This window comes from Oncorhynchus keta, chromosome 10 (assembly GCF_023373465.1).
Source record: "Oncorhynchus keta strain PuntledgeMale-10-30-2019 chromosome 10, Oket_V2, whole genome shotgun sequence".
NCBI classification, from domain to species: domain Eukaryota; kingdom Metazoa; phylum Chordata; class Actinopteri; order Salmoniformes; family Salmonidae; genus Oncorhynchus; species Oncorhynchus keta.
Window position 1 is genome coordinate 62,608,574 of NC_068430.1, and position 26,735 is coordinate 62,635,308.

At 44.5% G+C, this 26,735-nt stretch overlaps 1 protein-coding gene across 2 annotated transcripts in view; it reads right to left on the reverse strand.

Annotated features, from left to right (window-relative positions):
* Positions 1–805: 805 nt before the first annotated feature.
* The window catches only part of LOC118389160 (homeobox protein Meis1-like), a 38,649-nt gene continuing 12,719 nt past the window's right edge, over positions 806–26,735 (reverse strand). Inside the window, exons 9-13 of one of the 2 annotated variants that reach the window (XM_052527472.1) lie at positions 20,483–20,559; positions 7,824–7,882; positions 5,423–5,512; positions 4,971–5,066; positions 806–1,742 (exon numbers count right to left, since the gene is read on the reverse strand). In XM_052527472.1, coding sequence (XP_052383432.1) covers positions 5,014–5,066; positions 5,423–5,512; positions 7,824–7,882; positions 20,483–20,559 — 279 coding nt within the window. In that variant the 3' untranslated portion in view covers positions 806–1,742; positions 4,971–5,013. Of the gene's footprint in view, positions 1,746–4,970; positions 5,067–5,422; positions 5,513–7,823; positions 7,883–20,482; positions 20,560–26,735 lie in introns of both variants that reach the window. The other variant, XM_052527471.1, reaches the window with a different exon arrangement.

Genomic DNA, 26,735 nt, shown 5'->3' on the forward strand with positions numbered 1-26,735 from the left:
TAGGTCTTAGGCAAGTTTATAATGTATTATTCCAAGATACTAAGATTGACTCATTAAAGACAAGAACAGGACGATAGAGCAATGTGCTTGTTCATTTAGTGGACCTTCAAAACCCACCTGGTCTGTTCTCGTCGGGGTTTGGACGTGACAACAACGTCCGTCATTCAGTATAACCTTTTGGCCTCAACAGCCTGCTTCCTTCAGCCACACCTCACACAGCAGCTGAGAAGCCCAAGAGCGAGATATAGTGACCCTTCTCTGTTCTTACCTCCACCACCAACACTGTGGATGCATCCCAAATGGCACCACATTCCATATAATATATGGCACCAGAGCCCTATGAGTCCTGGTCAAAACAAGTGCACCATATAGGGGGTAGGGTGCCATTTGGGACACAACCTGTGTCTGCATAAGCCCTTTCCACCACAGTCGGCGAGTCAAACAAAGTAATTAGTCAATAAATACAGAGCTACCCAGGCGAAGCAGGAAGGGGTCAGCCGGCAGGCAGGAAATCGACTGTGTAATTTTTCCCATCACTGTACTGTACCAAGCTGTACCCTCCTACTAACTGTCCGGGTTACTAACTGGGGTTTTGCTAGCACTTTACATTGAGTTGCACTTATACCTGTGTAGTAGTTCTGTAATTACTACTCTTATAGGCTAGCTGTGTAGTTAATCTGTAATTACACTCTAGTTACTTAAGTGTTACAAAGCTCGTTAACACATAATATAAATTGTATGACAGGACCTCAAAGTATTGAAATGGTTCCTTTCTGTATTCATACAGCAAACTGAGAGAAACTGGTCCTGTGATTTATTTTTTATTTTCAAACGCAAAGAGATTCGTGGGGGTAGGAGATAAAAGTCTATGAAAAAAGACTCACACACATAGTGTGAATGCGACAAGTCAAGTCCTTTTTTTTTTAAACAGCAGAGTATGGCAAAGCAATACCAGAGCACTTGCAATAGTTATCGTTACTCATCCGCAGAGAGTCTGTGGTAAAACAGTAAACAGCACACTATTGCCTCACCTTATTGTCCTTTTCCAGAACTACAACAATTTCATTATTAAAAAAAAAAAATGGTTTCCAGGGTGTCTGTTGTTTTGAAAAGACCCTCCAGGAAATACAGACATCGGCTTCTTTTCTTGGTACAGGTCCACTGCCAAGACAAGAGTACCTTCACCCTCTATAACTGTCCATGCCATGCAGCAGAGTGGGGAAAAGTGAAGGACTAATTGTTTGTTTGTATTGAATTAACACAGTATTGAAGTATCCACTGGAGAGCTCCAGTAATTGTAGTCCCCATGAAGGGAAGTCCTCACAATGTAAGAAGTTCTCACAATGTAAGAAGTCCTCACAATGTAAGAAGTCCTCACAAGGCATGATGGGGTTTCCAAGGCCTCTCATAGTCAGGGTGGTGGTTCAGCAACAGTGGCTACTCAAATTGAACCACTTTAAGGAAATGGGGGGAGTTGGAGAAGGGGGAGACACAAGCCCCACTGACAAACAGTCAGGCGATGGTGGTGAGTTTGGGCTGGGCACCAGCGCAATCGATATCGCTGGGTCACAGAAGAGTCACTGAGGGAGGGGCAGTACCGAGAGATCATGCCCCAGTGGCGGGGCTGGTTGGTGGGAGGGTAGAGGTGATGGTAGGGGCACCCGTGGAGGTCAGAGCGATGCCCATATCCATGCTGATCGGACCACCACGGGACACGCCATCCTCGGGAATACCTGGCAGTTCTGCTGGGAAAACAAAGAAAAACAAACAATGAGTAAAACTGCAAACAACACCAGTGTGTACAAGTTACTGTAGCAATAATACTGTGTAGTGTTACTTTAACACTATAACACTGTGTAGTGTCAGTTTAAAACGACAGCACTCTGCACTGTTACTTTAGGTCATGTGAAGCAGTTGTGTTGTGTGCAGTGAAGCGGCACTACAATAGGGTGACATGTCGGGACAAATGGATTTCCCCTATCCCACTAACTCTTGGATCAGTGTACATGATTTAAAGAAGAGTAGGAGGGAGGAAAAAGAGGCCATTGGTCGAGCATTTAGAGCCGGCTAGAGTGCAGCACTCTGCGGCTGAGCAAGAGAGCAGCGTGGCTGACCCATTCTGTTTCACTGACACCAGGGGACCCAATCAACAGGCGCTACTTCCCGTTGGAGAGCAGAGGCTAAACGCCCCCAAGCCTTATTTTCTCTTTCGTTCTCTTTCTTTCTCCTGAGTCCCTTTACAGGTCCTCCCCTCAAAAGATGGCAACCTTGACCCCTCGGAACGATGTTAGCAAACCTCGGCTGAATAATTGGCGGAGAGGCTCCTTTAAACAATGGCCTCCAGCAGTGTTAGGGCGACGCACAGGGGTCAGTGAGGAAGTTCACCAAAGGATGCCTGAGGGGGTTTCTGGGTAGAGAGAAACATTTTGTACGAGGAGGGGGATAATCCTGTACTCTCGTTAATTTGTGGGCCCGTAATCGGCTATTGTCTGGGAAGGGAAAATGACGATTTTGCCCAGCCTTGGCTAATTTTGCGGAATAAGAAGAAAGGAAAGAAGGGGGCCAAACGACCAGGGAACAGTCGTTTGGTCCGGGGCCTTCTGCGTGGCTTGCTTTGGATACAAACTGACAGGTGCATTGTTTCCCAAGGACCCATAAGCTCGATAATCGTGAGGGGAAGAAAGCGTAATGCTCCTCCTGAGGAGTCTTTAATTGACTTTAGTTCGAAGAAGAGTTGCAGAGTGACTGTATTAGAAAAACCCGTCAAGTCCCGAGTCTCTCTCCAGTCTCTCTTCAGTCTCTCTCCAGTCTCTCTCTCCAGTCTCTCTGTCCAGTGTCTATCCAGTCTCTCTGTCCAGTCTCTCTGTCCAGTCTCTCTGTCCAGTCTCTCTCCAGTCTCTCTCTCCAGTCTCTCTGTCCAGTCTCTCTCCAGTTTCTCTCTCCCATCTCTCTCCTGTCTCTCTCCAGTCTCTCTCTCCAGTCTCTCTTCAGTCTCTCTGTCCAGTCTCTGTCCAGTCTCTCTGTCCAGTCTCTCTGTCCAGTCTCTCTCCAGTTTCTCTCTCCCATCTCTCTCCAGTCTCTCTCCAGTCTCTCTCTTCAGTCTCTCCAGTCTCTCCAGTCTCTCTCTCCAGTCTCTCTCCAGTCTCTCTTCAGTCTCTCTCCAGTCTCTCTCCAGTGTCTCTCTCCAGTCTCTCTTCAGTCTCTCTCCAGTCTCTCTCTCCAGTCTCTCTTCAGTCTCTCTCCAGTCTCTCTCTCCAGTCTCTCTTCAGTCTCTCTCCAGTCTCTCTCCAGTCTCTCTCCAGTCTCTCTTCAGTCTCTCTCCAGTCTCTCTCTCCAGTCTTTCTCTTCAGTCTCTCTCCAGTCTCTCCAGTCTCTCCAGTCTCTCTCCAGTCTCTCTCTCCAGTCTCTCTCCAGTCTCTCTTCAGTCTCTCTCCAGTCTCTCTCCAGTGTCTCTCTCCAGTCTCTCTTCAGTCTCTCTCCAGTCTCTCTCTCCAGTCTCTCTTCAGTCTCTCTCCAGTCTCTCCAGTCTCTCTTCAGTCTCTCTCCAGTCTCTCTCCAGTCTCTCTTCAGTCTCTCTCCAGTCTCTCTCTCCAGTCTCTCTTCAGTCTCTCCTTCCAGTCTCTCTTCAGTCTCTCTCTCCAGTCTCTCTCTCCAGTCTCTCTCCAGTCTCTCTCTCCAGTCTCTCTCCAGTCTCTCTCTCCAGTCTCTCTCCAGTCCAGGCCGTAAACGGCTCGCTTAGTCTTCCCCATTCGCCGAGCTTAATGAAAATATCTTATGACAGAACTGGAGTCCTTAATCAAATAAGAGAGGGAAAACGTTTTATGTACCTCGTTAATGGTTCATTCATTCAACGGGACGTAAAATAACATCTCTTATGATTAATTGACCCTGCAATCTTTGAGAACTTTACCTTAATTAACCCGTCTATATTTAGCCACTCTATCACTCAACAGACAGCAGAGGAAGATTGACTCTTGGCCTATGTCTGTCTTCTGTTCCCATAGGATTTCAGATGCCACCTCCTACCCCATTAACAATGTTCACATGACACATTTCGTTAGCACTGTGGTTTTCCATCGAGCATCCACTCTCGCTGATTCTAAACAAACATCAAATATGCACATCTGAGAGGCAGAGCTGTGCTTTCTTTTTCTCTCCGATGGTTGACCCTTTGAATGTGGACAGCCATAACAAGTTCTTTCCCACAGTGCGTGTGAGCAGCGGGAGCAAGGAAAGGGCGTAATTTCTGTCCACGTGACCAGTCAAATAAATCAATTGGTCACACCACCGGCGTGTACATATTTCATTTAGACAAAGTCAATGAGCTTTTGCCAGCCTTTTCATCCTGGTGCAGCGTGGCAGTAGCTTTATGCTGCAGCGTGGCAGTAGCTTTATGCTGCAGTGCGGCAGTAGCTTTATGCTGCCAATGTGGCAGTAGCTTTATGCTGTGTTTCTATACCGTACACGTTTTTATATATTTGACTTAGTGTGCACGCCTTATGCATTCTTCATGATACAGTGAGCTCTAAACGTATTGGGACACACCATTTCTGTTGTTGTTTTGGCTCCATACTACAGCACTTTGTATTCTGAAAGGATACACTAACTACGAGGTTAAAGTGCAGACTGTCAGATTTCATTTGAGGTTATTTTCATCCATATCAGGTGAAATTAGAAATGACAGCACTTTTTGTACATAGTCCTCTCATTTTAGGGACCCAAAAGTATTGGGACAAAGTCACTTATAAGTACAGTATGTGTATATATGTAGGCGATGATTACATCAAGCTTGTGACTCTACAAACTGGATGCATTTGCTGTTTGTTTTGACTGTGTTCAAGATGATTTTGTGCCCAATAGAAATGAATGGTAAATCATGTATTGTGTCATTTTGGAGTCACTTTTATTGTAAGTACGAATATAATATGTTTCTAAACACTTCTACATTAATGTGGATGCTTGATACTTACAGTGCGTCCCCTTGGGCTCTGTGCTAAGTCCGTTAGCAAGGGGTCACATGTAATGCCACTGTCCCTCCACACCCATACCCATCCCACCCATGGGCCCTACGGGGAGAGAAGAGGGACACATTAGAGAGGTGTGAGTGAGGATGGGGGAAGAGAAGGGGGACAGAGATAAAGAGGACAAAGGCATTATTTGGGTCAGTGAGGTGAGCTAATGCAAATATTGCAATGTGACCGGTCACACCTGGTCAAGACTGTGTCTCTGCAAGGTGGGGGGGCATGGGAGATAGGGTTAGTCAATTATACTGTGACAGGGGAGGGGGGAATGGGAACCAGTCAGGTCCATGGTGTGTGTTTGAGGGACTCAAAGGTTTGTGTGTGTGTGGTGTGTGCATGCGTGCGTGTATACGTGCATGTGTGTGTCTGGGATGTAGGAGTTAAAAGATAGGAGTCTTTACCAGGTGGTCTGATTCCCATGTGTGTCTGGCCGTCCATGACGAACCCTCCCATTGGTTGACCATCTGGGGTGTAGGGCCCTCCTCCAGTCACTGGCAAAAAACACAGGCCGAGACAGAAGGAAATGCTAATTAGAATCTTGCATAAGTTTTAATTACCGGTGCGCCTCCATAAAACATCCCCCTCCCTTTCCTGGTTTGGTCTGTGCTCGTTATTCTCTCACTATTATCCTCTAATTACAAGATTATTTCATAGGTAATTTTCTTCATCAATAGGCTTAATTACTAACAAACGACTTTGTATGTAGTGGTAAGAGTTGTCCTTATGGCCTATGCTGTGAAAGAGCAACTTGATATCAGCAAATAGATTACTGTTCTGGCAACTAGAACATAATAACCTCAAATTACACAGTAGCACTGTAAATGGGAAATAAGTAACTTATAACAACTCTTTGACTCATTAAACACGCGTTTAAGCAAACCGGCTAACCATAATTACAGTACGTAATTAAGGAACTACTTTTCCACCAGGTTACTGGCATTTAACCCACTGTTCCCAGGCCGTCATTGAAAATAAGAATTTGTTCTTTAACTGACTTATCTAGTTAAATAAAGGTATAAATAAATAAATAAATAAATAAATAAATAAATAAATAAATAATAATAACAAATAACAAATCTGTCCACTATCACTTATGGGGCTCCCAAGTGGCGCAGCGGCACTGCTTCTCAATGCACGAGGTGTCACTACAGACACCCTGGTTCGAATCCAAGCTGTATCACAACCGGCCGTGATTGTGAGTCCCATAGGGCAGCGCACAATTGGCCCAGTGTCTTCCGGGTTTGGCTGGTGTAGGCCGTCATTGTAAATAAGAATTTGTTCTTAACTGACCTTCGTAGTTAAATAAAAATTTAATTAAATAAATGGAACAATTAGTGGCGGAGGAAGGATAGGACAGAACGGACTGTGATTCGGCTTTCTGTCTCCCTCATATCATAAAGTGTAGGCAGCCTCAGGTAGAGAAGCTGGTTCTGGTTACATGAGCCAGAGCAACAGTTCAAGCTCCTCGGTCCGTCTTTGAACTTTACAGAGTCCCCCTAATGCAACCCTAACCCCTCACCCTCATCACAGGTCATACATTTTACAGCAGCTCCAAAACAAGGCATGTGCCAGGGGACTGCTCTGTCTTTAGCAGAGAGAGAGCCAGGGGACTGCTCTGTCTTTAGCAGAGAGGGAGAGAGAGAGTGCCAGGGGACTGCTCTGTCTTTAGCAGAGAGGGAGAGAGAGGAAGAGAGGGAGAGTGCCAGGGGACTGCTCTGTCTTTAGCAGAGAGGGAGAGAGAGGAAGAGAGGGAGAGTGCCAGGGGAATGCCTGTCTTTGGCAGAGAGGGAGATAGAGAGAGTGCCAGGGGACTGCTCTGTCTTTAGCAGAGAGGGAGAGAGAGGAAGAGAGGGAGAGTGCCAGGGGACTGCTCTGTCTTTAGCAGAGAGGTAGAGAGAGTGCCAGGGGACTGCTCTGTCTTTAGCAGAGAGGGAGGGAGAGAGTGCCAGGGGACTGCTCTGTCTTTAGCAGAGAGGGAGAGAGAGTGTCAGGGGACTGCTCTGTCTTTAGCAGAGAGGGAGAGAGAGAGAGTGCCAGGGGACTGCTCTGTCTTTAGCAGAGAGGGAGAGAGAGAGAGTGCCAGGGGACTGCTCTGTCTTTAGCAGAGAGGGAGAGAGAGGAAGAGAGGGAGAATGGGGAGCGAGAGAGAGAGACTAACAAAGTAAACCAAAGTCCTACTCCACAACTTTTTACAGTAGCCAATGTGTGTTTTTTTTTAATCAAAAAGTTAAAATTCTGAAATTAAATTTCAATTTGTAAACAAGCAAGGGAAAATAACTGGTCATATTTTAGCTTCAGTTTCACTTGGTCCTTGTTTGTTTTTTTAATCCAAGGTTAAACTTTCAGTGGACTAGCCAGTCAAAGTGATTAGCAGCTTTGTCTGGGCTAATCCTCTGGGTTTTAGTGTCCCTTCACTCCCGTAGTTAAGTCCGTTCGTTCAGTTAAACACATTGAAGACCAGAAGGGGCAAGACTGGAGATAGTAGCAGGAGAAGTACACCGTTTTTGTTTTGTTAAAAAACAGATTCATTTATGTTTTAATTTATTTTGAGATGTTTTTATTTTATTAAAATCAAGATTTAAAAAAAATGTATGTTGAACCTGTTTTCTTGAAATAAATGTCTTGACCACATGAATTGAAACAACTTCACCACATGGATTGAAACAACTTCACCACATGAATTGAAACTTTACCACATGAATTGAAACAACTTTACCACATGAATTGAAACAACTTTACCACATGAATTGAAACAACTTTACCACATGAATTGAAACCACTCAAATTTGACGGGAGACTTGCCTGCTCTATTGGACTGGTCGATCATGGGCTGTACTATTCTTCGTCTCGCGTTGATGAACCTGAAAGAGAGAGAATGAGGGAAGGAGGGGATGGGGGGAGGGCAGTGGAGGAGAGAGAAGACAGCAACACGTTATAAATGAGGCCTGGCGAGCAGCATATGATTTCAATGTACTGTTTTGGGACCACAGAGGAAAAGCATTCATTCGCTTTGGCGTTATGAGAAGAAAAAAATGCTTGCTGTCAGCGATGGTTGCCTGACGTTGTCCAGGCATCTGGTCTACACTTCACTAAAAGAACATGGAAACCTCAACTTCCTCTTAAACTGTGTCTTTCAAAGAAAAAAATGACTTCTTGGACAGTAACTGTGATTCTTACCAAACCAAACACCTGGAATATCTATGAGTTCATAGCAAACTGACGCTGCTGGTGCAAGCATACACTTCTTTGATATCCACCAATACAGTAGACACTTGATATACTGTCTCTAAAAAGTCCAAAATATTTCATGTCACAGCAAAATTATATTTAGCTTTTCAATACATAAAATACACCAAGCACTAATAAAGTCCTCAAGTACTAGTATAGATTTTTAGTGTACCATCCCTTAGCACACATCCAAACAAAGCTCATACAACTAAATCTCTCTGCAGTGGGATAGCTTAGGTGCATTACGGAATAACTATGTTTGCAGAGTGTTGTCCTACATTCATACACATCCCCTCAAAGTATAATTGTGCTCTTGAAAGCCATCATTCTGGTATGCATGATCCCTAACCTTCGACCCTGGCGGCCCCGTGACCCGGCGCCCTCGGCAGAGGAGCACTCTGGTCTTGCTCAGCCTAAAGCTTTGTGAACCCGCCCTGTGACCCCTGCCGACCCGGGGAGTGAAAGCTCAGTGGTTCCAACTTGATTTATGTCCCTCTGCCTTTTTACCCCTGGTGGAATGGTTCCATTTCATCTTTTTCTTCAAAAAAAAAAGAGAGAAGCGAAAAGGGGAGGAACAGGTTTCCTTTTCAGGAAAACAAAAGCCACAACACTCCTTTCAGCAGGGCCCAAAAAAAGGCAGAAGCAGGGGGCGGGATGGGGGTGGAGTAGTGGGAGGAGGAGTGGAGGGGCATAGATGAGGGGGAGAGGAAGATACTAAGAGAGAAGTGCGGAGAAGAGGCCCAAACTGAACTAGAAAACCGAGTCATATGATGAAGCCTATCTAGAGCCGCATGCTTTTTTGCAGTGTAATAACATACTGTGTATCTATCAGGCAATAAAAGGTGGCTATTATGTGATGTTTTGGATGATAGAACCATAAAAATAAAGGGGAACCAATTACTTTAATTTCAACAAAGCTTTGACAAATGAGGCGCAAAGTCCCTTAGGCCAGAGTGCTTCCACAAAAACCACAAGAAGGACATATCCTTGATGATACTGTGACGAATCATGGTGGGGAGCACAGGGGGTGTATGTAGTGTTAGGGGTCTCAAAAGGAGAGAGAGATAGAGGGAGAGAGAGGGGTGGAGAGGCTGTGGGGCGCTCTGTTGTGTGGGAGCCCGCCACCACACACCCCCGAGCTCCGCCTTTTAAGCAGCCAATGAAAGGGTGAACAGAGCGCCATGCGGCGGGACCAAGGCTGCGTCCTCTGTTAGGGAGTTAAAAGTTTCACCCCTGCGCGAACCCTTCACACCATGGGACTGCGTTTATGTCCCTGCTTTAGCCCTCCGCTTCCCACCGCACAATAAGTGTGACTATCCACCCCTCTCTGGCTCTCACTCCCACAATGGAGGCCTATTCTTCTGGCTAGACGTGTCGTAAAAACCCTCCACTTTTGAAAAACGTTGTTTTTCCGAAGAAAAACATTGTTTTACGACGGCTTTGTGTGATATGAACTTGTATGCTTAGCGTGTAGTTAAGTAAGCACCTATAGTAGGCACTTTACTAGATACAGCCAGGGTATCCACAATAGGGTTGGGGTCAATTCCATTACAATTCAATCATCTCAGGAACTATTGCATTGAAAAGCCTTCACTTTACTTTTACTTCCTGAATTGAATAAATTGAAATGGAATTGACCCCAACCCTGATCCACAACTTTACAAATACTACCTCACCACCAAGCACCATCACATTTACACATAAAAACACAGCCCGAAAAGCATTTTTTGTTTAAAGGAATGCGCTCAAGAAAGAACAACCCCAACAACTGAAATATCCTCCTTTAGCTAATTTGTTGCGGTGGCATCTGTTCTCGTCCACTGCAGGCTGCAGAGCTGGAGCCTCAGCACGGTGAAACGCTTCTCCTGTGAGGATTAAAATAAACGAGCGCTCCCCTCCAGTCTGGGCTCCCTGGTCGTAAAATGGCCCCTAAACCCGCCTCCCAGGGTGTCATTCTCAGGTCACCTTCCCCCTAACCCCCCTCCCCTCCCCCTCGGTCCCCCCAACTCCCCCCTTGCACGCCCACCCTTGGGTGTTTGAATAAACCAGTCCAGCTGTTTGCCATGAAAACGCCATTGACATCAATACCCCCCCTTCTCACCTGTTCCAATCAGCACATGGCCCTGTTATGAGGTGGGGGGGGACTTAAACGCCTTGGCAACTTCTCCACAACCTCTCCGCAACCTATCCTACTGCACTTAGAATGTGACTGACAAACGAGCCCATGCATGTACAGTATCTTCAAAGCACTAACAGCAATGTCAATTGAACGATGACTATGCAATGCATGTATGTGTATGTTGAGGAAATGGACTGTGCTGCTGCTACATTTAGATCAGTGGTGTAAAGTACTTAAGTAAAAGTACTTGAAAGTACTACTTAGTTTGTTGTGTTATCTGTACTTTACTTTTCTATTTATATTTTTGACAACTTTTACTTCTACTTCACCACATTCCTAATGAAAATAATGTACTTTTTACTCCATACATTATTTCCCCCTGACACCCAAAAGTACATGTTACATTTGTAATGCTTAACAGCACAGGAAAATGGTCCAATTCACACAGTTATCAAGAGACCATCCATGGTCATCCCTACTGCCACTGATCTGTGGACTCACTAAACACACATGCTTTGTTTGTAAATGATGTTGGAGTGTTGGAGTGTTGGAGTGTGCCCTTGGCTATCCATAATAATAAAAAACAAGAAAATGGTGCCGCCTGGTTTGGTTAATACAGTATATGGAATTTGAAATAATTTATACTTAAGTATATTTTTTACCAAATACATTTAGACTTTTACTCAAATACTATTTCACTTGGTGACTTCCACTTTTACTTCAGTCATTTTCTATTAAGGCATCTTGACTTCAACTAAAGTATGACAATTGGGTACTTTTTCCACGACCGATTTAGATTCATAAGTTCCAGCGAGGGCCGAAAAAATGGGAGAAAAAACATTAGCGCCAGCCGCTGAGTTGAGAGGCCAAACGGCTCTGAATTCCTTCACACACTCTGCCGGAATCTCTGTAACATTCCACCGCAGCCGGCGATCTGAAGAACAGTACTTGTGTGTATGTATGTGTGAACGTGTGTGTGCAGCGTGTGCCAGCGTGCTTGTACACATACATACGTTCCTACGCGCATACATGCATGTGTCTGTGCATGTCTGTGTGTCTGTGTGTGATTCAAAGGTTGGTGCTTTTAACGAAGAGGACATACTTGGGGGTCGCTCGTAATTCCCCACGGCAACATTAGGCTCTGTTGTTGAACAGTGGGAGGCCATTACCTCATCGCTAAACCCGAACCCCCCTTACACCCCTCGGTGGGCACTTCTCGCCAAACTCAGCGGAGTGTTTCCATTAACTAAACTGTGAACCCGCCACCTCTCCACACACAGACAGACACACACACACATACTGGTACATAGAAATACAGATATATGCGTGCACACACACACACATACGCGCACAAATTCATTTAAAAGCATATATGGGAGAAACACCAAAAGCAAAGTTGGCTAAACTTGCGAATTCATTTGTATTTCTCAGCATAATACAAGAGAAAACCCTGGACTCCCTCTGAAAATCAGCTTGTCAGCCAAGTTACCACGGTAACAGACAAATAATAGTTGAGACAATATTAGAATTGCTGCTACATTAATAGCAGGAGAAGTCATAAATCTCCGTCAAATGAAACAACATTTCCCATACCTCACCACTCACCCCCTCATACAGAATGTGCATCCTATCTGCCCCTCTTTTTAGATTCATCCTCTCCCTCCATTCCCCACCCCACCTATCCCACACCCCTGATTCCCATGGGACCCGTGTGGTACCACTACCTGTAGGTTGAGCAGCTAAGCAACACCTCCGAGAGCCTATCCTGATTCTCTCCCTAATGGCACGCTATTCCCTATGTAGTGCACGACTTTTGACCAGAGCCTGTGGGGCACTGGTCAAAAGTAGTGCCCTATAAAGGGAATAGGGTGCCATTTGGAACACATAAATGTTTCACGACCTCACTGTCCTTGAAAGAGGAAAAGTGTGCAGCTGAGTGTGCACTAGCATCAAGCTGGGATCTCTTCTCTACCTGGCTACAGCACATGTCCTTTCTGTATGAGTTTTGAAACAGAGTGAAACGGGAAGGTACTACTGTGAACTGTCCAATAACAAAATGTAGCAGATTTTATTTTTCCGTTGTAAGACATATTTCTACGGTGTGCCCAACTGAACAGGACCCAGGCAGGCAAAAGTGCTGATTGCAGCTGAGTGAGCAGGAACACGCTGGGTTCTCATCTCTACCTGGCTACAGCACCTGGCCTCTCTGTGTGAGCCATTACCTTCCACCCAATAACCATGGCAGGGTGGAACACCTTGGGCCATCTTCACTAGTTTTTGATAATATTACTGCACTGTTCAGGGAAGAGCGAGTTTGAGATTTCAGATCTGATCTTTGTGGCACATGTATTTATATACACTGCTCAAAACAATAAAGGGAACACTAAAATAACACATCCTAGATCTGAATGAATGAAATATTCTTATGAAATACTTTTTTCTTTACATAGTTGAATGTGCTGACAACAAAATTACACAAAAATGATCAATGGAAATCAAATTTATCAACCCATGGAGGTCTGGATTTGGAGTCCCACTCAAAATTAAAGTGGAAAACCATGCTGATCCAACTTTGATGCAATGTCCTTAAAACAAGTCAAAATGAGGCTCAGTAGTGTGTGTGGCCTCTACGTGCCTGTTTGACCTCCCTACAATGCCTGGGCATGCTCCTGATGAGGTGGTGGATGGTCTCCTGAGGGATCTCCTCCCAGACCTGGACTAAAGCATCCGCCAACTCCTGGACAGTCTGTGGTGCAATGTGGCATTGGTGGATGGAGCGAGACATGATGTCCCAGATGTGCTCAATTGGATTCAGGTCTGGGGAACGGGCAGGCCAGTCCATAGCATCAATGCCTTCCTCTTGCAGGAACTGCTGACACACTCCAGCCACATGAGGTCTAGCATTGTCTTGCATTAGGAGGAACCCAGGGCCAACCGCACCAGCATATGGTCTCACAAGGGGTCTGAGGATCTCATCTCGGTACCTAATGGCAGTCAGGCTACCTCTGGCGAGCACATGGAGGGCTGTGCGGCCCCCCAAAGAAATGCCACCCCACACCATGACTGACCCACCGCCAAACCGGTCATGCTGGAGGATGTTGCAGGCAGCAGAACGTTCTCCATGGCATCTCCAGACTCTGTCACGTCTGTCACATGTGCTCAGTGTGAACCTGCTTTCATCTGTGAAGAGTACAGGGCGCCAGTGGTGAATTTTCCAATCTTGGTGTTCTCTGGCAAATGCCAAAAGTCCTGCACGGTGTTGGGCTGTAAGCACAACCCCCACCTGTGGACGTCGGGCCCTCATACCACCCTCATGGAGTCTGTTTCTGACCGTTTGAGCAGACACATGCACATTTGTGGCCTGCTGGAGGTCATTTTGCAGGGCTCTGGCAGTCCTCCTCCTGCTCCTCCTTGCACAAAGGCGGAGGTAGCGAACCTGCTGCTGGGTTGTTGCCCTCCAACGCCTCCTCCACGTCTCCTGATGTACTGGCCTGTCTCCTGGTAGCGCCTCCATGCTCTGGACACTACGCTGACAGACACAGTAAACCTTCTTGCCACAGCTCGCATTGATGTGCCATCCTGGATGAGCTGCACTACCTAAGCCACTTGTGTGGGTTGTAGACTCCGTCTCATGCTACCACTAGAGTGAAAGCACCGCCAGCATTCAAAAGTGACCAAAACATCAGCCAGGAAGCATAGGAACTGAGAAGTGGTCTGTGGTCACCACCTGCAGAACCACTCCTTTATTGGGAGTGTCTTACTAATTGCCTATAATTTCCACCTGTTGTCTATTCCATTTGCACAACAGCATGTGACATTTATTGTCAATCAGTGTTGCTTCCTAAGTGGACAGTGTGATTTCACAGAAGTGTGATTGACTTGGAATTACATTGTGTTGTTTAAGTGTTCCCTTTATTTTTTTGAGCAGTGTATATTATGGATCCCCTCTCCCTGGGTCTCCCTGGGTTCCAGCAAAATTAAGGCAGTTATATACAATTAAAAACATGACATTACATTTCACTACAGATTTCACAACACATTAAGTGTGTGCCCTCAGGCCAATACCATATTACCACACATCTACAACACAAAATCTATGTGTACGTGTGTGTATAGTGCGTATGTTATCATGCGTGTGTCTGTGCCTGTGTGTGTCTCTTCACAGTCCCCACTGTAACATAAGGTGTATTTTAATCTGTTTTTTAAAATCAGATTTTACTGCTTGCACAAGTTACTTGATGTGGAATATACAGTGTGGCAAAAAAGTATTTAGTCAGCCACCAATTGTGCAAGTTCTCCCACTTAAAAAGATGACAGAGGCCTGTAATTTTAATCATAGGTCCACTTCAACTATGACAGACAAAATGAGAAGAAAAAAAATCCAGAAAATCACATTGTAGGAATTTTAATGAATTTATTTGCAAATTATGGTGGAAAATAAGTATTTGGTCAATAAAAAAGTTTATCTCAATACTCTGTCATATACCCTTTGTTGGCAATGACAGAGGTCAAACGTTTTCACACACTGTTGCTGGAATTTTGGCCCATTCTTCCATGCAGATCTCCTCTAGAGCAGTGATGTTTTGGGGCTGTTGCTGGGCAACACAGACTTTCAACTCCCTCCAAAGATTTTCTATAGGGTTGAGATCTGGAGATTGGCTAGGCCACTCCAGGACCTTGAAATGCTTCTTACGAAGCCACTGCTTTGTTGCCCGGGCGGTGTATTTGGGATCATTGTCATGCTGAAAGACCCAGCCACGTTTCATCTTCAATGCCCTTGCTGATGGAAGGAGGTTTTCACTCAAAATCTCACAATACATGGCCCCATTCATTCTTTCCTTTACACGTATCAGTCGTCCTAGTCCCTTTGCAGAAAAACAGCCCCAAAGAATGATGTATCCACCCCCATGCTTCACAGTAGGTATGGTGTTCTTTGGATGCAACTCAGCATTCTTTGTCCTCCAAACACGACGAGTTGAGTTTTTACCAAAAAGTTATATTTTGGTTTCATCTGACCATATGACATTCTCCCAATCTTCTTTTGGATCATCCAAATGCTCTCTAGCAAACTTCAGATGGGCCTGGACATGTACTGGCTTAAGCAGGGGGACACGTCTGGCACTGCAGGATTTGAGTCCCTGGTGGCGCAGTGTGTTACTGATGGTAGGATTTGTTACTTTACCCAGCTCTCTGCAGGTCATTCACTAGGTCCCCCCATGTGGTTCTGGGATTTTTGCTCACCGTTCTTGTGATCATTTTGACCCCACGGAGTGGGATTTTGCGTGGAGCCCCAGATCGAGGGAGATTATCAGTGGTCTTGTATGTCTTCCATTTCCTAATAATTGCTCCCACAGTTGATTTCTTCAAACCAAGCTGCTTACCTATTGCAGATTCAGTCTTCCCAGCCTGGTGCAGGTCTACAATTTTGTTTCTGGTGTCCTTTGACAGCTCTTTGGTCTTGGCCATAGCGGAGTTTGGAGTGTGACTGTTTGAGGTTGTGGACAGGTGTCTTTTATACTGATAACAAGTTCAAACAGGTGCCATTAATACAGGTAACGAGTGGAGGACAGAGGAGCCTCTTAAAGAAGAAGTTACAGGTCTGTGAGAGCCAAAAATCTTGCTTGTTTGTAGGTGACCAAATACTTATTTTCCACCATAATTTGCAAATAAATTCATTAAAAATCCTACAATGTGATTTTCAGGATTTTTTTTTCTCATTTTGTCTGTCATAGTTGAAGTGTACCTATGATGAACATTATACAGGCCTCTCTCATCTTTTTAAGTGGGAGAACATGCACAATTGGTGGCTGACTAAATACTTTTTTGCCCCACTGTAGTTACATGTAGTCATGGCTCTATTTAGTACTGTGGACCTCCAATAGTCTGTCCTGGACTTGGGCACTGTGAATAGACCTCTGGTGGCATGTCTTGTTGGGTATGCATGGGTGTCTGAGCTGTGTGCTAGTAGTTTTAAAAGACAGCTGCATTCAACATGTTAATACTTCTCACAAATACAAGTAATGATGAAGTCAATCTCTCCTCTACTTTGGTCCAGGAGAGATTGACATGCATATTATAAATGTTCTATGTGGCTCTCTGTGTACATTTCAGGGCCAGTTGTCCTGCCCTGTTCTGGGCCAACTGTAAGTCCCTCTTTGTGGTACCTGACCACAGAGCTGAACGTTAGTCCAGGTGCGACAAAACTAGGGCCTGTAGGACCTGCCATGTTGATAGCGTTGTTAAGAAGGCAGAGCACCGATTTATTATGGACAGACCTCTCCCCATCTTAGCTACTGTTGCATCAATATGTTTTGACCATGACAGTTTACAATCCAGGGTTACTCCAAGCAGTTTAGTCTCCTCAACTTGCTCAATTTCCATATTATGCATTACAAATGTTAATTGAGGTTTAGGGTTTAGTGAATGATTTGTCCCAAATACAATGCTATTAGTTTTTGAAATAATTAGGACTAACTTACATATTTCTTGCCACATATTCTGAAACTGACTGCAGTTCTTTGTTAAGTGTTGCAGTCATTTCAGCCGCTGGAGTAGCTGACGTGTATAGTGTTGAGTCATTAGCATACATAGACACACAGGCTTTACTCAGAGCCAGTGGTAGGTCATTAGTGAAGATTTTTAAAAGTAAGGGGCTTAGACAGCTGCCCTGGGGAATGCCTGACTTTACCTGGATTATGATGGAGAGGGTTCCATTAAAGAACACCCTCTGTGTTCTGTTAAGACAGGTAACTCTCAATACACAATATAGCATGAGATGTAAATCCATAACACATACATTTTTCCAGCAGACAGAATATGATTGATAATGTCAAAGCTGCACTGAAGTCTTACAAAACAGCTCCCACAATCTTTATATTATACATTTCTCCCAGACAATCATCAGTCATTTGTTTAAGTGCCGTACATGTCAAATGCCCTTCCCTATAAGCGTGCCGAAAATATGTTAATTTCTTTACTGTGAAATGGTAACAGATTGATTGGTTGGTTGTTTGAGCCAGTAAAGGGTGCTTTGCTATTATTGGTAGCAGAATTAATTGTGCTTCCCTCCAGGCCTGAGGGCACACCCTTTCCTGTAGGCTTAGATTGAAGAGATGGCAAAGAGGAGTGGAAAAACAGTCTGCTATCATCCTCAGTAGTTTTCCATCCAAGATGTCAGACCCAGGTGGCTTGTCATTGTTGATAGACAACAATACTATTTTCACCTCTTCCACACTCATTTTACAGAATAAAAAATGTCAATAGTTGTCTTACATTATTTGTTCAGTTATGCATGGATGTGTAGGTTCATGTCATGCCTAAGTTTACTAGTCTTGCCAATTAAATAATCATTAAAGTATCAATGGGTCATGAAAATATCAATGGGTTTTGTGATGAATGAGCCATCTGATTCAATGAATGGGGCAGAGTTTGACTTTTTGCCCAAACTTTAATTTAAGGTGCTCCAAAGCTTTTTACTATCATTCTTTATATAATTTATATTTGATTCATAGTACAGTGTCTTCTTATTTTTGTTCCGTTTAGTCACATGATTTCTCAATTTACAGTTTGTTTCCCACTCGGCTGTACAGCCAGACTTATTTGCCATTCCTTTAGCCTCATCCCTCTCAACCATACAATTTTTCAATTCCTCATTATTAACCGTTTTTACAGTCATTTTCTTAATGGGTGCATACTTATTAGTAACTGGAATAAGCAATTTTATAAATGTGTCAAGTGCAGTGTCTGGTTGCTCCTCATTAAACAGCTAATATTCTTTACATATATGTATGACCTGTTATACACTATATTAGGCCCAGCCTTTGGAACTTTGTTTTTCCTAGGTATAGCTACTATATTATGATCATTACATTTGATGGATTTGGATACTGCTTCATAGCAGATTTCTCCAGCATTAGTAAAGATGTGATCAATACATGTGGATGATTTCATACCTGTGAATTCCACTCGGGCTCCCGAGTGGCAGAGCGGTCTAAGGCACTGCATCTTAGTGTTAGAGGTGTCACTACAGACACCCTGTATCACAACCGGCCGTGATTGGGAGTCCCATAGCACAATTGGCCCAGCATCGTCCGGATTTTCATGGTGTAGGCAGTCATTGTAAATAAGAATTTGTTCTTAAATGACTTGCCTAGTTAAATAAAGGTTAAATAAAATAAAGAAATACATTTTTTTTTGTAAATAACCTGGTAGGTTGACTGACAACCTGAACCAGGTTGCAGGCACTGGTTACAGTTTGAATATTTTCTCGAGTGAACAGCCTGATGGAAGCCAGTCAATATTTACATCACACAAAAAAATTGACCTCTCTGTTTATATCACATACATTATCAAGCATTTCTCACATATAATCCAGATACTGACTGTTAGAACTTGGTGGTCTATAGCAGCTTCCCACCAGAATGGGCTTTAGGTGAGGCAGGTGAACCTGTAGCCATATTACTTCAACAGCATTTGACATGAGATCCTCTCTAAGCTTTACAGGAATATGACTCTGAACATAAATGGCAACACCTCCACCAGTGGCATTCCTGTCTCTTCTGAAGATGTTGAAAGCATGTATTGCTACCACTGTATAATTAAAGGTATTACCTAAGTGAGTTTCAGAGATAGTCAGTATATGAATGTTATCTGTTACTAGCAAATGATTGATTTCATGAACCTTGTTTCAGATTCAGATTCAGAGTGTTTAATAGTAATATGTACAGGGTTGCCAGTGTGATTGCAGGGTACAGTAAAAATCTTAGGCTTCGAGCTTCAACATGCAGGACTAAGTGAAATCAAATAATGAAAATGGTCATAAAAAACAACAATAGAAATAGAAATAGCACTATATACATAATAACAACTGTGGCAGTGATGACTAAACACATGTCCATTGGGGTGGAGGTTGAGTAAAGGCTATTGAGGGGTTGTGGTGGGATGGAATGACCACCGGGGAGCACCATGACTATTGACTGAAATAAAAACAACACAAATTGTAATGAAAAAAGTAATAATATACATTAACAACTGCAATAGTGATGAATGCCGTTGGGGTAGGCTATATGTTAATCTGGGCTGTTTTTAGCACTTTTCTGAGATTCGTGATTGTTTTTATTACTTTACTGGGAGGCTTATCAGAGGTAGACATGACAGTGATATTTATGTCTGAGCTGATAGTGCAGGCTGAGCTGCACACAGTGGACTTCCGACTAGGGCAAACCACCTCAGTGCTAACAGTATATAACTCCGGTTCATAGGCAAATGATTACTGCAGACAATAGCTGTAGGATTGACAGAGATTGTTCTGTGGGTATTTATTTTGACAGATGCATATTGGCAAATACTATGCATAGTGCATGCATTTAAAGGCTAAACATATAGGGAACTACTGTGCATAGTGCATGCATTTAAAGGCTAAACATATAGGGAACTACTGTGCATAGTGCATGCATATAAAGGCTAAACAGTAGTTGGAATGGTGTAGAGTTATACCACAAACCATTGATTGCATTTTCTGTATTCTGTATTTGCTCATGTATATTGCTGTGTATATTTGCCTAGGCTAGTGTTCAATTGGATAGGATGTCTGTACATCTGTACATGTCAAGATTGAGATTTCTCATATAGTGGTTGAATCATCATTCTTGTCTACGTTTTGGCTCCATAACCAGACAGAATTAAACACGTTGCAGGCTACTACCTCATACTTCGTTAATAACTGTGGATATTTATTCATAAAATAGATCAAAGTACAGTGAAATGTCCTAGTTTCTTCTTTCAGATGAGTAAATACTGTAGTAAATGCACCCCGCACCACTGGAACTATTATACAGGTTTCCTCTCATTCCAATTAACTGAAGCCAACAGACTGTAAGGGGGATATTTTCAGTCGGGTGTTCCCAGAGGAATGAATCATTCAAATCATTAGACCCAGGTTGCCTGGGTTGGGGTAAACTAACTAAGGCTGCATCCCAAACGGCATCCTATTCCCTATATAGTGCACTACTTTTGACCAGAGCCCTATGGGAAATAGGGTGCCATTTGGGCCGTAACCAAAGAATTACTGCCATGTAAACACATGCAGACACCAAACAACCCCAATCCAACTTACCAATTGTTGACTTGTAGGATCGTTAACCCCGTGTCCTGGGCCAGTTGTTTCTTCTGTTCTTCCGAAGGGTAAGGATGCTGTTTCAACGAGAAAAAGAGAAATAAAGAACATATAAATATAAAGGAAATAGTAACTGAAAGAAAACAAAAACAAAAAACATATTTTGTGTTGTTTGTGTTGTTGTGCCTAAAAGCAGTGCCGGCTAATTAGCGTGAACAAATGGAGGTGTGGCTCCAAAGACTCATTAGGGCAATATGAAATGGAGCATAATTAATGGTGTGTGTGTGTGTGTGTGTGTGTGTGTGTGTGTGTGTGTGTGTGTGTGTGTGTGTGTGTGTGTGTGTGTGTGTGTGTGTGTGTGTGTGTGTGTGTGTGTGTGTGTGTGTGTGTGTGTGAGCCAATTAAAGAATTTAGCCAAGTGGAGAGACAGCTACATTAATTATGGGTGCTACTGGTGCTTTGCACATGCGCGCACACACACACACACACACACACACACACACACACACACACACACACACACACACACACACACACACACACACACACACACACACACACACACACACACACACACACACACACACACCCAAAAGCTCCTGATACACCCTAGAGTAGGTTGAGCTGGTTCTCTTAGCGGTGGGGGGATATAGATACAGGCGTGTGGAGTGTGTGTGTGTACTCGGGTGTAGAGATGGGAGTGTAAGTCACACGGGAAGAATCCCAATGCTTTTGACAGCGCTCCCTGTTCTATTTACTTTCCCCTCCTACTCCCTAATCTGAAAGAACTGGATAGGCGAGCACTACGTCAGTAACTAAAACAAGCCTGTGGCTTTCAACCATCTCCAGACCTCTCAAGTCAGTGAGAATATGGGAGCTAGGATATAGGAAATGAGCTCAAACTGTGGATTGAGCATAAGAGGAAAAGGTCCAAACATCTACTGTCTCAACGCTTCATATCATTGAATGTTATTGAACATTAGAAATCAGACAACCACTGTGACCAGTTCAAACCATCTGAGATGCCAAATACCCGCAGGCCAATTCCACATAGGCACAAAGGTAGAAATGACACGCTTTACACCTGGAGAATATTTATCTACCACATCCTTTTTCTGTGGCGACAGGGAGAGGGTCTTTGGTGTTACTGAGTTATTATCTTCGCCGCTGAATCAATTGGTAATTGTTGCCTTGCCCTCTTGTTTCCATGTGATTTGATTGTAGGTAATTGGCTTAAACGGAGTCTAATTCGCCACAGAAAGTGATCATCTCGGTGTCGCCTCATCAAATTGTCCCTCACTGTCTGCCGGACATGTTCCATGTTCCTCCCAGTGGCCTTTGTTCCTGAATAACGTGGATAATTCTAGCAACTAACAGAAGGGAAAATAGCAGCAAAACATTTCTGAGAAAATTTGAAAAACTCGCCTTGAACCAATCTCTACAAAGACATTCAGAAGGAAAAACAAGTTAAGATACCGTAACATCTTCCCAGAACACAAAAGTGAAAGCACAGTCACTTGCGCACACACACATGCACACGTGAGCGCACACACACACACACACACACACACACACACACACACACACACACACACACACACACACACACACACACACACACACACACACACACACACACACACACACACACACACACACACACACACACACACACACACACACACACACACACACACATAAGAAAGGCTGGTAACCTCCTCGGGCCTAATTTCAGAGTTTCCACTCCGGGACCTAATCCCGACCCACCCGCTCATTATGAATTATAATCCTGTTAGCAAGGACTAGAAGCTCTAACCGTCCCAGAGTTAAGGCGGGCTATCTCCAACCCTGTAATCAGCACTGAGGCCTGGGTCCTGTTCAGTAGGGCACACTGTAGCAAAAGGATTTGCAACAAAAAACATAAAATATGTGTTCCTATTGGAGTTCAGTACCACCCCTTTTTGCTCTGTTTTAAAAGTTTTCTCCCTACTGGACATGACCCTTGCCTCTGACACGAGGAAGATAAAGTTGCCTCTCAATGCTGATCCAAAGTTTGTGATTTTTCACTGTAACGGTTACCGTTAGGATTTATAGCATTTAAAGCTGATCCTAGATTTGTGCCTATAGGGACATTATACTCGGAGCACTCTGACATGAGTGGCGACACAGATCTGCTACCAGCTAGCAGCCACTCCATGCTCAGGCAAGAACTGCGCTCTAGCATGCTGGGACACATTGAAACCATGCCTTCCGGGTGAATGGCTAACTGACACCAAATCTCCAATGAGACGGAGGACACCAACAGCAACAAAGTAGTGCAGATCAACACAAATATCTGGGGGAAACAGAGCTGCGCTGAGGCTTAGCTCAAACAACTAACCTGAAAATGAATGTAACTTGGCTTAGCTTCGAAAGAATTTACCTGAAAATTTGCCTAACTTAGCTTAGAATTCCAAACAACTGACTCTACCTGAAACTGAAAGTACCTTGTCTTATCTTTCAAGCAACTGGCTTTTAAAAACAACTAACTCTACCTGAAAATAAAAACTTGGCCTAGTTTCCAAAACAACTAACTTTACCTGAAAATCAATGTAACTTGGCCTAGTTTCCAAAACAACTGACTACCTGAAAATGAATGTCACTTTATTTCAACTATTAGCATGGAATACTACAACTATCAACAGTCAACAGGCCTCTATGTCCCTCCCTCTCCCACTCCACTTCCAGCCAGCCTGACCACTCTGAGGGGAACACCCCGTCGCCATGCCTTTCAGCACCACATTAACAGCAACAGAGGGAAGCATAATCAACCAGGTCGATCCTAGCAGGCAGGTCTAAACACATCAAATGGAAAGGGGGCTTTACTGTCAAACTAGCAAGAGAGTCCGTGTTGGAGGGGTGTTGGTTAGAGGAGGTAGTAAACACACACAAGCATATGTGCGAGAATACGCACAATGCCGTACGCACTCACACATACACACATGGACATACTGTACACATACGCACACACACACGCACATCATACACTCTTCCACTCTCCTACAACGCAATACACTACAACTCATATAGTGGGCCCTGACTTGCCTGGTGTCGACCACTAAGTGGCTGCCGCTGGGCTGTGGGTTGTGAAGCAGCCTAGGTGGTGACAGGCCAGCTGAACCAGTCTCCCACCAGCCTCCCACCTAGCAGCCAGCCAGCCAGGCAGGCAGGCAACCAGGCAGGCCAATGAAGGCCTTAAACAGGGCCCAAAGCCCCAGGCTACATTCCTCTGCTGCTAGCCCCAGCGATGTAGCGCGCCAACCAACCCCCCCCCCCAAACAAGGGCCTCTAATGAGTGGGAGTACCTACTACTGACCAATCTCATTAGTAAACGGCAGTAACAGAATACGTGGCATTTCACGGCAATGTGGTAAGAGGGGAGGCAGGGGGGCTTGCCACTCTGTTCCACACCTGCTGGTTGGAGGGAAGGATTGCTGTGAGCAAATGGGGGTTTGAGCTGCGAGCTCTTTGAGTTCACGACTGAACGATCAGACCGGGCCAATTCAGGAGAAGTTTTGGGAGGGTGATTATGTTGTTTACTGGACCAGTAAACCTGTTAGGAGGTTGTAATTACTCCTCATTTGGAGTGATGAGCTGCTCAGAGGGCGGTCGGTCCGGCACACCCACACCCTGGCACAGCTGAGTAGGACGGGGCGAGAGGTGAGAGGTGAGAAGACCGGCTAAATAGCGGAGGGTAAACGTACTGTATCTGAACCAAACTTAAGCACCTATTCCGGGAAATTACCCATTTTTTAAAACTTGATTTTTGTCATCTCGATCTGCAGAGTTCACCCACCTTTATTTAACACTGCATCCCTAGAGGGATCCCTAGCTTTAGATGGGATGTAATTGAACTACAGTAAGGCTAAATACTTCAAAAAGCATCCAATGTGTGTCCGGCTGCTATTGGGAGAAGCAATCAAGACAGAACATGAATTGCAGAGCAACACCACACTGCACCAACGGGTCAGGTTTAACTGCTGAACTCATCTCCAACGCACCGCCTATCAAACTAAAGCTTCCCCCATTCACTGTGTAGTGCCATCTGCCAATCTCCTCCAATCTCCTCTGTCCATCAGCCCACTTCTCCTCACTTCATTATTTGTTCGGATCTAAACACATTTACCTTGTCAGAGAAAAAGGCCCCGGCCAGTGATGTATGTGACCACATGCTGGACTTCTGGGGAGGTCAATAAAGGCGACCCCCGCTGGGCGCTGAGTCCCAAGCCCCTGGAGGTCCCTGGGGGCCTGTCAAAAAGGTAATGGATGATGTTTTCACTGCAGGGTGAGGGACCCAGATAAAGAGCGAAGACCATGCCCTGACACAATGGGGCGCCAGCATTGGATAAATGAACTCAGATGCCCCACAGGTCTCCTAAAAATACCATGTTTGGCTGCCCCTTCTTTCTGCTCCTCCCTTCTTTGTGTGTGTCTCAAATGGTACCCTATTCCCTACATAGTGCACTACTTTTGGCCAAAGCCCTATGGGCTTGTAGTGCACTATGTAGGGAATGGGATTGCCACTGACTCCAATAATCGTCTTCTCATTACTTCCAAATATTTCCCTGGAACTCAAATAACTCAAATGGGCATCGAGAACAGAGGAACTAAAAGAAAGGTTTAAAAACAGTGGCGAGAAGAACTTCAGATATTGCTACCCCAACAAAGGGGCGCATTCAGCTAAAAAGAGAAGGACATATTTTTAGTCTGAGAGGCCGAGACGCGATTATACACCATGTGTAATGTTCTTTATTCTTTAATTGGGTGGCGCCAACGATTCTGAGTGCTTGCTTGGATAGAATTAAGGAATAATCAGGAACCGTAAGCCCGGGGACTAAATTGAATTTACAAATATGAATATGGATGGATTGATTCGTCACACGTACATGAGTGGCGCTAGTCGGGGTGGTTTGAGGGTGGGGGGGAGGACAGTAAATACACAGTGTGTATAGGGAAGCCCAGGGACTTTTTGGGTGGGCAGGAGAGACCAGTCAGGCCATAGTAAATTTGTAATTTGTATCATTGCATGTCCCCGATCTAATGACATCAGGGCAAGACCGCATTATAAATGTGCCTTTGAGTAGACAGGGGGAGGGGGAACGGGGAGGGGGATGGGGTTGGCTGGCTACCGTTGCCATGGGACAGGGATTCCCTGCCAGGGTATAGGCTGCTGTGTGGCACACCACAGTTTGCTATGGGTGATTGGCACGTCAACATCCAAGGTGGCTCTGGCAACAAACAACCAATGACGAATGGGTTCAAATGACCTGTCGAACTTTGACCTTTGATGATCCCGGGACGAGAGGGGATGAGGTCATTTCAGGGGCTTCCTGTGAAACGCTAGCCAGACTCTTTTTTTCTGCTTAGGAGGACATTTTTTTTTTTTTCAGAGGACAGGAAAGCAGGAGAAAATGTTTCTGCATGGGTTATGTGCACTCAAAGGTTCAGGAACTAGCCCATCTCCAACCTACTTGTCTAACTGAGCAGTTTGCCAGTTCAGAAGTTCTCTTCACCTCTGTGTGACCAAAGCATTCTGTAACTCACAGATTTGGGTGTTTTTTAAATTACAGTTAACTTGTCATTTATTCAAACCCAATTTCAATAAACAAAGTTACAGTACAGCTTAGCGACCCAGTACAACTTCTTTCCCACCTGTTTCTGCTCAGGTTTGTGTAGAATGTGCTTGCAGGGTTGGAGCACACGTTGTTATTGCAGCACATCTGTGAGCAAGAGGGTGGCAAATTAGCCTCTAATTGCATTAACAGGGATTATGCCTTCCAGTTGGTTTTTGCTTTTTACATGAAACACTTTGTAAAAAGAGAAGCGAGAACATGTGAAGAAAACAGCACGTGCTGCTGTGGTTTCTCTTTTACAAGCTGTGGCTCCCCTCTCACTCACAAGCTTAAATATTCTGTGCACAACTAAGAGAAGAAAAAAAGAACAAATGGAAAAAAACCGAATTATTAATAAAAAATGAGGGAGGGAGGGTGCTTGCTAAGCCCTCCCTCACTCTTCACCCCGCCTCCTACCCCCCTCACCATGGTTACGACCCGACAATTTAAGTAGAACCTCCCACAATGTAGTGGGCATGGCAACAATCTGAACGCCTGGGTTTCGTCCCATTACCCTATCACATAATTACCTTTTCTTTGGGGAGCTGGGGGGATGAAAAGAGGAAGAAAAGGCCTGTGGTTCCCTGCTGGAGGGGCAAGAG